Source organism: Chrysemys picta, chromosome 3 (genome assembly GCF_011386835.1).
Source record: "Chrysemys picta bellii isolate R12L10 chromosome 3, ASM1138683v2, whole genome shotgun sequence".
NCBI lineage: Eukaryota > Metazoa > Chordata > Testudines > Emydidae > Chrysemys > Chrysemys picta.
The window spans coordinates 44,030,998-44,044,235 of record NC_088793.1 but is presented as its reverse complement, the minus strand read 5'-3'; the positions used below and the strand labels follow the sequence as shown (position 1 = coordinate 44,044,235).

The 13,238-nt window shown below is 39.3% G+C and overlaps 1 protein-coding gene across 5 annotated transcripts in view; it reads left to right on the top strand.

The window, feature by feature from the left end:
- Positions 1-13,238, top strand: part of CSMD1 (CUB and Sushi multiple domains 1) — a 1,932,406-nt gene that overhangs the window by 1,906,051 nt on the left and 13,117 nt on the right. For 4 of the 5 annotated variants that reach the window (XM_005289701.5, XM_065587776.1, XM_065587777.1 and 1 more), the window contains 4 exons: positions 78-257; positions 2,015-2,059; positions 10,584-10,745; positions 12,737-12,849. In XM_005289701.5, the coding sequence (XP_005289758.2) occupies positions 78-257; positions 2,015-2,059; positions 10,584-10,745; positions 12,737-12,849 (500 nt within the window). The remainder of the gene's footprint in view (positions 1-77; positions 258-2,014; positions 2,060-10,583; positions 10,746-12,736; positions 12,850-13,238) is intronic. The other variant, XM_008163737.4, reaches the window with a different exon arrangement.

The window sequence follows — 13,238 nt, the reverse complement described above, 5'->3', positions numbered from 1 at the left end:
TTGTTCTAAATTCTGTAAATAGATACTGTATACAACTGTTTACTGCAGCTTTTGCTAATCCTAAAAACCCCTTTCAGCTCATGCTTGCAGACAACCAGAGACACCAGCGCATGTAGATGTGAAAGCGATAGATCTTCCTACTTTAGGTTACACTTTGGTGTATACCTGTCAGCCAGGATTTTTTCTTGCTGGTGGATCAGAGCACCGGACATGTAAACCAGATATGAAATGGACAGGAAAGCCACCTATTTGTAAAAGTAAGTTGTTGATCAAGTGATATATCACACTCTACAGAAATCAGACTCATTTCCCCCCCAGTATAATTCTATTGATTTTAGAGTGTATATCGGGGTTGAATTTGTACCAATTAATATTACAATAAAACAAACTGTCATAATAGTGTTCAGATTATGACATAAACTGAGCAAACCAATTCATTCAAAGTGAATGTACCACCCTGAACTCACTGAGGAAGAAAGTATACCTACAGATAATAAAAAAGTTCAACCAAAAGACTAGTTTGTTCAAGACAAGCTGTCACTTTTAACTGCATTTTCTTTCTTATCTCAGTTTGTGTCAAATCTTAACGTTCTTTAAATATGTTTTTTCAGGTGTTTAATGTACAATATTTGTAGGCTTTTAACTATTTTTAAAGTTCTTTCATAGCAGACTGGGTTTTGAAATCATGCAGGTATGTTGGGTAAATTATTTGCTTTTTTTTCTATCCATGGAAGATGTGTTTCCTTTAAAATAAAAATGAACAATAAAACTCAATGAAATTGAAAATAAGCCATTGGGCCAAATTATGCTCTGGATTACATAAGTGTAAATCTGATATAATTCCACTGGCATACTCTGGATATAGAATTCTGAAAGCAAAATTTTAAATTGACTGTGGTTTGTAAATATCTGTCTCTGCACCATTTAAACTTTTAACAGTTTTAAATAACAAAAAAACAAGAAAACCCAGACTACGTGCTATGGACTAGCTGCCTGTAACATTTTGTTTGATGCAACTTGCAACTGTAGAAAAGAACTAAAAACGTGCTTAATGTACATAGACCTTTTAGGTTTTGCTACTAGACTTGAGTGTGCTGTTCTTTTAAACACTGCTACCAAGAACTGTGACCTAGACATAAAGCTCTTTGTATTCCATTACCAGTTCCCTGCAAAGTAATTTTTAAGGGTGCTATATATCACTAGTTCTGATGAAAAGTTGTTTGAGAGATATTTTTAAAGTGCAGCCTTTCAAATGAAGCATAAGACTTTTTTTCCCCTTGTTGTTTTTTAAGACCAGTAAACAAAATATTTAAAAAGCTGTCTAGTACTGTTCATATGTGCATGCAAACTAACAACAACCAACTAGTTTGAGTTGACATATAGCTGTTATAGGGTACAATTCACCCCTGTGCAAAGAGTTCACACAAAGTATACCACTTACATGTTACTCAAATCTTCAAAATAAGACAAAAGTAGTGCATAGGACTTTTGAGAGCTCTTTTGCACAGGGGTGAATTTCACACTGTATGCCTGTGAAGAAAAAGAGCACACAACAGAATAATCTATCTGCCTGACTTTTGTATTTTTCAAGCACCTAACAATAAGGGGTCGAACTGCCATATCCCTACCATTACTCACGAGTAGTATTTGTTTAATTTTGATGTAAGATGTTATTATTCTTGCATAGATACATAATTCATCCTCACTATAAGGCTCTCTCTTATAGCACTGGGACTGATATAAAACAATAAAACTTTAGGCCTGAATACATTAAATACTTACCTCTGTAGTCAACTAATTTACCACAATAAAAGTGCTGGTTTCCAAGGCTTTCCCCCCGCCCCCAATGAATGTGTGGGAGTGTATGGGTTTGAATCTGTAATATGTTCTAGGCTTTAGTTATTTCTGCTGCAAATATAGGAGGGATAATTGCTTTAATCAAGCATTATGTTTTAGCATTCTGTAGAAAAATAAATATGTTCATAAAAATGATAATTTGTTTTTTTACTTGTAGGTAAAGGAGTGAGAGAAGTTAATGAAACAATAACTAAAACTCCAGGTTTGTATACCAGAACAGTTTTAGATCTAAATAAACTAAATTGATTTGTACCCTAGTATGTTTTGGGTAGTAAAACTATTTCTAACAGTTAACTTAATTATTCCATTACTCATCAGAAAGGAAGACAAATGTCCTGGATATTCATAAGAATAACTGGCATGTAAAGCCTACTCTCTGAAATTCTTGCCATAGCAACATCATTTTTATATAGTGAATTCTCATACAACTTTTGGAGCATTGTACAAAGGCGTTGTTAAATCAAAAGGATAATAGAGTATAAGGTAGACAGTAAGCAAGGAAAGGTAGTTTTATATTAGTGTGTTCTAATGGAGAGCCTTATAATGAGGATAGAATTTAATTATATAAGGCTAGGTTTGGTCAAAAATCCATCTGGCTTTCACTTTGTGAAAGCTCTGGCAAGCCTAAAATAATTACATTTTAGAACTTAGGTTGGCCTCCATGCTACAGAAGTTGGATGGATTTTGAACTGAATTTTACCTACATTTGATTATATGCTTCTACCAGAAATATAAAATATACATCTTTGGAGAAAGTTTGGTACTCTACACATTTTCATATTCAAGCATTTTCACTGACCTACTGACATGTTAGACCTGATTTTTTTAAAGTGGTCTCTTTTTATATAGACAGAAACAACGTGGAGTCCTTGTGGCACCTTAGAGACTAACAGATTTATTTGGGCATAAGCTTTTGTGGGAGGAAAAATAACTTTTATAACTTTTATAAAATATAAAATAAAAAATTGTCCTCCCTTGGCATCCTGCTGTTAATTGAATTGTCTCATTAGACTGACCTCACACTTGGTAAGGCAACTCCCACCCTTTCATGTATTTATGCCTGCTCCTATATTTTCCACTCCATGCATCTGATGAAGTGGGTTCTAGCCCACGAAAGCTTATGCCCCCCAAAATGTGTTAGTCTCTAAGGTGCCACAAGGACTTCTCATTGTTTTTGCTGATACAGACTAATATGGCTACCACTCTGAAACTATATAGACAGAATTTTTCAACAAATAATTGAGCTAAGGCCTGCCCAGTAAAATAGGGCACTGCAGGGGCTGCTGCCAAGTTGTAATTTTTGGCTTTGCTGCTGAGATTGCTAACAGGAGTGTCAATTGAGATCATAAATGAGTTCATTTCACCAATTTTTACAGTAATCACAATAGTGTATAGTTGACTGTGCGTTCATGCTAATTAATAAACAACCTTAGTTTGCTGGAGGCTCTTGGCTGTACCTCACTGCACAGCTAAGATATGCATTAATCAGCTACTGCATGATCTATTGTGTTTCATTGTCTAATTAAAATACAGCTGAAGTTCACTCAGAGGCTGTGTCTCGAACTATATTCACCAAGCAGTGCATTAATACCATTAATACAGACCACCTTGTGTTGTTTACAGTCATTTACGTAACTATTTTAAAAATTCATTTTTATAAAATGAAAGATTATGATTTTTGTATGCCACTAATTATAACATTGTTCACTCCAACAATGCACAGTAAATAACAGTAATAAATGGGCGGGGGGGGGGAAGTTTTAAGATATATTTCACTAACGGTTACTTTTAATTACAATTTTAAAACTTTTGAATTGTATCATGTATATGAGCTCTGCATATGTTTTTTGGGTTTCCTTTCTGCCTCAGTACCTCTCCACTTAACTTTCTGTAAAGTTCCATTTGCAACCATATTGATTTTAAATGCGGTTTAACTAATACTGCTGAATTTGGAGCCTGTTTATCATAGTGGGTTAGTTCACTAACCTCCCATCTTTGGAGACCTGAATTTAAATCATAGAATAGAATCATAGAATCATAGAATATCAGGGTTGGAAGAAACCTCAGGAGGTCATCTAGTCCAGTGTTTCTCAAACTGGGGTCGCCGCTTGTGTAGGGAAAGCCCCTTGCAGGCCGGGCCCGTTTGTTTACCTGCCCCGTCCGCAGTTCCGGCCGATCATGGCTCCCACTGGCCACGGTTCACCGCTGCAGGCCAATGGGAGCTGCTGGAAGCGGCGGCCAGTATGTCCCTTGGCCCGTGCTGCTTCCCAGGACCCGCCACCGAAGTGCCCTGAAGATGCGGAGCGGAAGGACCCCCGCCACCGAATTGCCACCGAGGACGGCAAAATGCCGCCCCCCAAATCCTGCCGCCCTAGGCGACCAGTTATGGTCACCTAGTGGAAGCGCCGGCCCTGGCCCCATTTTTGTTGCCCTTCGCTGGACTCTTTCCAATTCGTCCACATCTCTTCTGTAGTGGGGGGACCAAAACTGGATGAAATACTCCAGGTGTGGCCTCACCAGTGCCAAATAGAGGGGAATAATCACTTCCCTCAATCCGCTGGCAATGCTCCGACTAATACAGCCCAATATGCCATTGGCCTTCTTGGCAATGAGGGCCCACTGCTGACTCATATCCAGCTTTTTGCCCACTGTAATCCCCAGGTCCTTTTCTGCAGAACTGCTGCTTAGCCAGTTGGTCCCCAGCTTGTAGCAGTGCATGTGATTTTTTTCTTCCTAAGTGCAGGACTCTGCACTAGTCCTTGTTGAACCTCATCAGATTTGGACCATTCCTCCAATTTGTCTAGGTCACTCTGGACCCTACCCCTACCCTCTAGCATATCTACCTCTTCCCCCAGCTTAGTGTCATCTGCGAATTTGCTGAGGGTGCAATCTATCCCATCATCCAAACCATTAATAAAGATGTTGAACAAAACCGGCCCCAGGACCAACTGTTGGGGCACTCCACTTGATACCGGCTGCCAACTAGACATCAAGCCGTTGATCACTACCCATTGAGCCCGACAATCTAGCCAGATTTCTATCTGCCTTATAGTCCATTCATCCAAACCATACTTCTTTAACTTACTGGCAAGAATACTGTGGGAGACCTTATCAAAAGCTTTCCACTGCTTTCCCCATATCCAGAGAGATGGTGACCATCCATGTGAAGTGGGTTGATTTCCCCTAGTTCTAGTTTATCCTTGCAATAATAATTAGCATTTATATAGTATTTTAAATCTTCATAGTATCTTATAAGCTTTATCTAATTAATCCTTATAATATCCGTGTAAAATAAGTTTGAAAAAAACAAACTCTGGGCTCAGTCTTCAGCCACGGCTCTCGCTGCTTTGCACAGCTTTTTCCCAAAGTAGCTAAAAAGATGCTCTAAAGGAGCAGCCATGGATTTCCCCTAAACAGAGCCAGCATAAGTGTCTCTATCCCACCTGCTTCTCTCCCTCACCACCCTTACATAGCGGATGGGGAGGGCAGTGAGCAGCTTACCATGGGTTGGAAAAGGGAGGGGCAGGCTGGAGCACATAGCGCTCCACCTGATCCTTGCCTGGCTCAGTGATACCTATGAATCAGAATCATAGGATTGGAAGGCACCTCAGGAGGTCAGCTAATCCAACCCCCTGCTGCAGCTGCTTTTTGGCCCTCAGCCAACCCAAGATTGGCGGAACAGAAATGTTTCTTACAGTCACCTTCCCTCCTTCCTCTGCTCAGCTGCACTAAGTGTAAATTTGGTGCCGCTGAAAATTGAGTCCACTATATCATTTTGGATAAAGTGACATACTATTATTGACAGCTCTGCTCAACAGTAATTGCAAGGGTGTTGAAGCCTAGGTAAGGATTGGGGTATATTGTCAGGTCTTTCATGGGAATCTTGCACAGAATCTCTCAGTATTATAGCAGACTCATATCAGTACTACTTGCCCCTCACTTTCCTGAACCATAAATTCACTTGTGCATATTTAATAAAAAGAAAAAGCAAATAAAATACTTTAAATACATTTTTAAAGTATCAGGGTTTCTAATATGCTATCACAGAAAGTCACAATTGTGACATGCCTATGGAAAGAGAAGTATCCAGAACAAGAAGTCTAGGAATCCTACTGAAGAATTAATATATTACAGCATGTTGGAATTATAAGAATAAAAACAAATCAAGCTGAGAAAGGGTCAGAGTACTTGCTGTCATTTGCGCCAAATCACTAATTTAATATAATTAGTATAGTAGTACGTGTTACATAAATGAGATGGATACACAGATTGTGGCACAGAGATATAGTCGGAGCAGAAACTAGTTCTACTCTCAGTTCTGCATATATGGCACATTTTGTGCACTTGCTTCTATTTAGATATGTCTTGCCAATTAGAAAAAGTAACTGTGTCCCTCTGCAGGGCTCTTCTCTGCAGCGGGTACAAGGAGCCTGTCCCACTGCACCATTCAGGTGAGGTGTTGGAAGAGTCAGTAGCAACTACAGGGATTTGGAAAGCCATGACACTCTTCTTTATTCCTGTTTTCATCCCCTTTCCTGTTCTCTCTCCCCTTCGTTGCCTGCCCCTCCTGGCCCTTTCACTGCCGGGTGGTGGAGGACTGGGGCACATAGCTATCTGTACATTGTCCTTATCCTAGTTGCTTCATAACAGTTTGACTTCAGCAGGAGTGCAGAAAAAGGGAAGCAGCTTGGCTGACTGCAGTTTCTTTACCACATTGTCCTCTGATGATCAGGAGGAGAAATTGCAAGGAAATCCCTGCAGCCCCCCTGGATAAATAGCATTCCAAATGGGCAGGGCTGGAGGCATGACAAGACTCCTGAGTATGTGTGTGTCATGTGGATTATGTAACAGTGGTCAGCCCTAACTCTGACACTAACTCACTCTGACAGGTTTCAGAGTAGCAGCCGTGTTAGTCTGTATCCGCAAAAAGAAGAACAGGAGTACTTGTGGCACCTTAGAGACTAACAAATTTATTAGAGCATAAGCTTTCGTGGACTACAGCCCACTTCTTCGGATGCATATAGAATGGAACATATATTGAGGAGATATAGGGCTTGTCTATACTTACTGCGCTGGTTCGGCGGCAGGCAATCGAACTTCTGGGTTCGATTTATCGCGTCTAGTCTGGACGGATAAATCGAACTCAGAAGTGCTCCCTGTCGACTCCGGTAATCCTGCTCGCCGCGAGGAGTACGCGGAGTCGACGGGGGAGCCTGCCTGCCGGGTCTGGATGGCGGTAAGTTCGAACTAAGGTACGTCGACTTCAGCTACGTTATTCACGTAGCTGAAGTTGCGTACCTTAGTTCGATTTGGGGGTTTAGTGTAGACCAAGCCATATATACACACATACAGAGAGCATAAACAGGTGGGAGTTGTCTTACCAACTCTGAGAGGCCAATTAATTAAGAGAAAAAAAACTTTTGAAGTGATAATCAAGCTAGCCCAGTAGAGACAGTTTGATAAGAAGTGTGAGAATACTTACAAGGGGAGATAGATTCAATGTTTGTAATGGCTCAGCCATTCCCAGTCCTTATTCAAACCGGAGTTGATTGTGTCTAGTTTGCATATCAATTCTAGCTCAGCAGTCTCTCGCTGGAGTCTGTTTTTGAAGTTTTTCTGTTGTAATATAGCCACCCGCAGGTCTGTCACTGAATGACCAGACAGGTTAAAGTGTTCTCCCACTGTTTTTTTAGTATTTTGATTCCTGATGTCAGATTTGTGTCCATTAATTCTTTTGCGTAGAGACTGTCCGGTTTGGCCAATGTACATGGCAGAGGGGCATTGCTGGCACATGATGGCATATATCACATTGGTAGATGTGCAGGTGAACGAGCCCCTGATGGTATGGCTGATGTGATTAGGTCCTATGATGATGTCACTTGAATAGATATGTGGACAGAGTTGGCATCGGGGTTTGTTACAAGGATAGGTTCCTGGGTTAGTGGTTTTGTTCAGTGATGTGTGGTTGCTGGTGAGCCACCTGCGGGTGGCTATATTACAACAGAAAAACTTCAAAAACAGACTCCAATGAGAGACTGCTGAGCTAGAATTGATATGCAAACTAGACACAATCAACTCCGGTTTGAATAAGGACTGGGAATGGCTGAGCCATTACAAACATTGAATCTATCTCCCCTTGTAAGTATTCTCACACTTCTTATCAAACTGTCTCTACTGGGCTAGCTTGATTATCACTTCAAAAGTTTTTTTTCTCTTAATTAATTGGCCTCTCAGAGTTGGTAAGACAACTCCCACCTGTTTATGCTCTCTGTATGTGTGTATATATATCTCCTCAATATATGTTCCATTCTATATGCATCCGAAGAAGTGGGCTGTAGTCCACGAAAGCTTATGCTCTAATAAATTTGTTAGTCTCTAAGGTGCCACAAGTACTCCTGTTCTTCTTTTAACTCACTCTGGTCTTTGCCAAGCCATGTGAAACTTGCTTCTGCTCAGCATATTCCACAAGGTCCTAAATGCCCTCAGATGTCCTTGTTTTCAGACTCTGGGAGGAGACATGAAGCATCTTAAAGGATTAAACTATTCACTCTCTGTGATTCATTATCTCTAAAATAGCAATAACACCACTTACTAACCTATCCAACAGGAATAATGTGGGGAATTATTGGTTAAAGTGACTCTCTGGTATAGTTTAGGGCTTAATCTGAGATTTAGGATTTGGAGAATCTAATATTAATACCATTATTTTCATGCATTTTACAACTTTTTAACGATAGAGTTGATTTATTTTTGTTTGGATGTAATGGTTGCCCAACAAACTAAATACTGCAGCATTGTTCTAGTATATAAGCAAAATAGTAAGAGTTCAACAATAAAATACATTGGAAAAAGTAAATAAGATTTTAATATTTCATTTGTTTTTTGTTATATAAGGCCCCAATCCTGCAATAAGATCTGCATGGGAGGATGCCTGTGATTCCACAGAGCCTTATTTAAGACAGTAGTGCTCCTTCTATGCATAGGGGCCCACTCATGAAGATCACATTGCTGGGCTGGGGCTTAAGATATTAGAGTAATAACTATGTTTATATTTTTTCAAAGCATGTTACATTTAACCTGAGCATTTGTTCCTCGTGTTTGTAGAGCTCCCTGAAAGTGAAAAGCATGATGGAATTGCTAAATATTATTGTTACTCCTACTCATTAAATGCACATTAATACTCAGTATTATTAGGACCGAGATACGATCAGCAGAGCCAGTTGGTGACTTTTTTTTAGACGATTAATTGCCAGTGCCATGCCATAATAAATATGAGGAAAGCATTCATATGATTTTCTTGGTCTTTATTAATTTTGAAAAGTTAAAATTGTCTAAAGAAATATACAAAACTCAGTTGGTTACTTCAAGAGTTAAACCGGGGAGAATAAAATACTGTACTCTTCCATCAGCAGCATCTGGCTATCTGGTGGGCACTATCTGTAGTGTCCCAGTGAATGTGAGGTTACAATAGTCTCTTGATCTGTCATTTGGTCGTGATGCTATGAGACTGGGATTCTAGCTATTACTTTTTTAAATAGTCTTTTTTAAATCATTCACTCTTTATAATATCCCCTTGAAAGCTTTAAATGATGTTTCTCTAGTATGGAAGCAGCCCAGAGTCACATGGAGTATCTGATGTTAGTCCCCATATTCCCTTACCTGGCAAGGGTTTTGTGTGCTGCACAGGAAAGAGGAGGAGTCCTTTCTCTCTCTACTTCATACTGGCATCTTAAATCAGCCCCCCTCATCTCAAAAGTATTGCCACAGAGTTGTACCATTGAGGGATGTGCGAAGGAGGAAAATAGGCATATAGGAAGAGTATAGGATGAAATGAGAATCCCAGAGAACACCTCTTCCACAAAATTAAAATATTTTCCCTAATGGGTTTGTTCTCTTCTGATTTTATTTTTATGTGTTTTCATATTTTCAATTAGTGAAGAATACTAAAAGTCACCTCTACCAAGTTGTACACATCTTTGCCAAATATTTAAAATTCAGTCTTTAATAAATTAGAAATTCAACGATTTCACTGCTACCAATAGCAGAGAGTGGGGTGGGGTGGACAGAATAAAAACAGCCAAGAAAATGAACAAAATACCCACTTCCCACACACCTCCACTCATTATTCCCTTTCTAGTCTAAAGGTTTGGGAGAACAGATTCAGGCTATTTCAGACTCAGGGAAAAGTAAATTCCAAATGCAAGGGACTCTCACCTTGAATGGAAGGAGTTCCAGCTCTAGCATCTCCACTGAGTACCAATATAGTAGTGTGGCATGAGGAGGAAGCTGGTCTCGCAAGTCATTTAGGGCTTTCTTAAAACACCATTTTAAACTGCACCGGAAATCCACTAGCATCTAGTGCAGTTCACAGAAGACTGGTTTAATGTGCTCATGGGGGAGACAGGACTTCAAGCAGGGCAATCTCTACAATGGGTCCTCTACTCAAGAACTTTCTTCTTTTTTTCTCAGTCCTGAGGAGAAGGTTTGCTGATGGGTTATTATAATGACTTTTATTGTGCCAAGCAAGCATGATATTATGTGAAGCTGTGCAGGAAGTTCATTATATTCATTGTCTCTGATACTGTATATCTTTATGTAAAAGCACTCAGAACAATGCATGGATGCTTTAATGTAAAGTTTAGTAAATAATGACAGATGAAAAGATTATTTTACTTTACTTTTGGTTTGTGGTGATTTACTCCTTTGTTTATTGCTTATTTGTTCAGTTCCTTCAGATGTGTTTTTCATAAATTCATTGTGGAAGGGATTTTATGAGTATCTAGGGAAAAGGCAACCTGCTACGCTGACAGTCGACTGGTTCAATACTACAAGCAGCAAGGTGAATGCCACATTCATTGAATCGTCCAATGTACAACTTAAGCTATCAGGTAGGTTTAGAATTAAGTAGTAGAAATATCTGGTTTGTTGCTTTTTCAATTGTTCCGATTTGTCATATTTTCTGCTGTTGTAAACACTAAACACCAAAATTAGAATCACATCAGTAATATCTTCTAACTGATGACATGGGTCATTTATGCATTATGTAAAATGAAAATCATGACCAATATATTGTCATTAAAAATCCTTTCAGTGTGTTTTGCAAGAGTAACAATGCTAAACGTAGTGTCCTGCTCAAATTCCAGTCTGGTCAGTTACATTTTGCCCAGTTAAATTCTCCCAGAGTTTCAAATAATGTATTTGTTTCATTTCTTGTCCCAAGCTGTTGTGTAGCGACACTTTGTGCTATTAAACCATTGTCATGCCAAACTCTGAAGGTGGTTGTATTTCAGTGGTAGGCAAAGTCATCCATACTATATATAGTTTGTTCTGCAGTTTAGGATCTGTTAAGATCAAAAGGTCTATAAAGGAAGATATTATTTGTTTATTATTTTTACTTTGTTTTAAAGGAGAGACATCTTGATAATAGCCTTACATAAAATAGATAGGGTTAATTACAGAGTATAGTAAGTTATGTGTTCCTTTCTGGGACGCTGATTTATGTTCTGATCTAACAGTCTGATCAAAGTTATGTTTTAAATGGCCATTATCAGCTAAGATGGTGCATCTTTCCTGGTCGAGTGTATGGGCAGAGTTGCAGCAGTTATATGCCACATATAAAGGCATCTTTCATTGAAACTGTGGTGTTTACTATAGTACTACAGTACTTCATACGTCCCAAGGCAAGGAAGGACCATTGTGATTATGTAATCTGACCTACTGTATAACTCAGGCCATAGAGCATAATTCCTAGACATAACTTTTAGAAAAAATGTCATATTGTGCTTTATAATTGTCAGTGATGGTGAATCCAGTAAATTGTTCCAATGGTTAATTACTCTTTCATTAAAAATGTATGCCTTATTTCCAGTCTGTTGGGGTAAAACACATCTCTCTGAAATTTAAACTGACAGTGTTATTGCAACAAGGCAGGACTTCAGTACACATTTAGAATTTCTGAAATTGTCCGTGGAGAAACAAGTATTTTTGCTAATTTATGATTAAAGTCTAAGTCAGTACAAATACATACTGCTATTAATCATGTTTATTACATTTGTGCTTAAGGGCCAACCAAGAATGGGGCCACATTGTGCAAGATATTTTACAGACACAGAATAGTAGACAGTCCCTTCCCAGAAGTGTTTACACTCTAAATAGACAAGACATACTCAGTGTGCAGGAAACAGTATAATAGATAAGCTGAAAAATCATCATGATGTCAGCAAACATCATCTTAGTTCCACATATTTTTTGTGGCATGGGAAGTTAAGCTAAATGGAAAGGGAAAGAAAAAGGGGTGAGAGGGACAAGACAGAAAAGAAGAAGATAATAGTGGCAAAGTATGAAGTGAAGCTGGGGTGAAAAGACTGTAAAGAAGAGGGGAAAGGGGGAAAGGAGAAGATTGGAGCAAACAGCCACTCAGCATAGGGCAGAGAAACTCCAGTCAAAACTGTAGAACATTTTCTGAATGTCCAGATGTCCCTGCATTGGCTGCTTCTGCTACCAGCTGTAGTCTCTGGATGACTTCTTTCTCCAGTTTTCCCCCCCAAAGCCACATGGTGGTGGTAGGTGGGGGGAGATAAGGGGAGGCACCACCTGGGTCCAAGTGCCCCCAGAGAGTGGGGGTGTCCAGCAAGGTGCTGGGGTGAGGGGTGGCTGGCCCCATTTTATCCCCTCACTGCCAGTGCAGCAGTCCCTGATATGGATACTCCTAGACTGCAAAGAATATCCTAGAACTAAAGTCATATATGTAGTATAGAATATTTTTCACAATAGGTACTTTGGCTCACGTCATTAAAATAAGTTCTTTTAAATGTTAACTACATGGGATACCATTTTAAAATGTGTTTAAAAGACATATTTTACACTCTTCTCTTAATAGGTGTTTACAAGAAAGAAGAGGCTCATTTGCTTTTAAAAGTCTTTCAGATTAAAGGACCTGTGGAAACTTTTGTAAGCAAATTTGAAAATGATAACTGGGCACTAGATGGCTATGTAAGTAAATCGACTCTATAAATGTGCTTGCTTGGCTTAAGGCGGCCTCTGGTTTCCTATATCTTTTTTATTATGATTGTTGAACACAGCAATGTTTAGAACATACCCATATTTTTCTTTTTCTAAGAGAAATGTGTGTCCCTAGCCTCTGTTTTCCAGAAGCTGGGAATGAGTGACAGGGGATGGATCACTTGATAACTACCTCTTCTGTTCATTCCCTCTGAGACACCTGGCACTGGCCACTATCGGAAGAGAGGATACTGGGCTAGATGGACCTTTGGTCTGACCCAGTAGGGCCATTCTTATGTTCTTAAATGTATATACTGTTTCCATATTCTCTGAAATATTAACATCTCTTCTACACTGTAAAAAAAGGTTGATATACATAT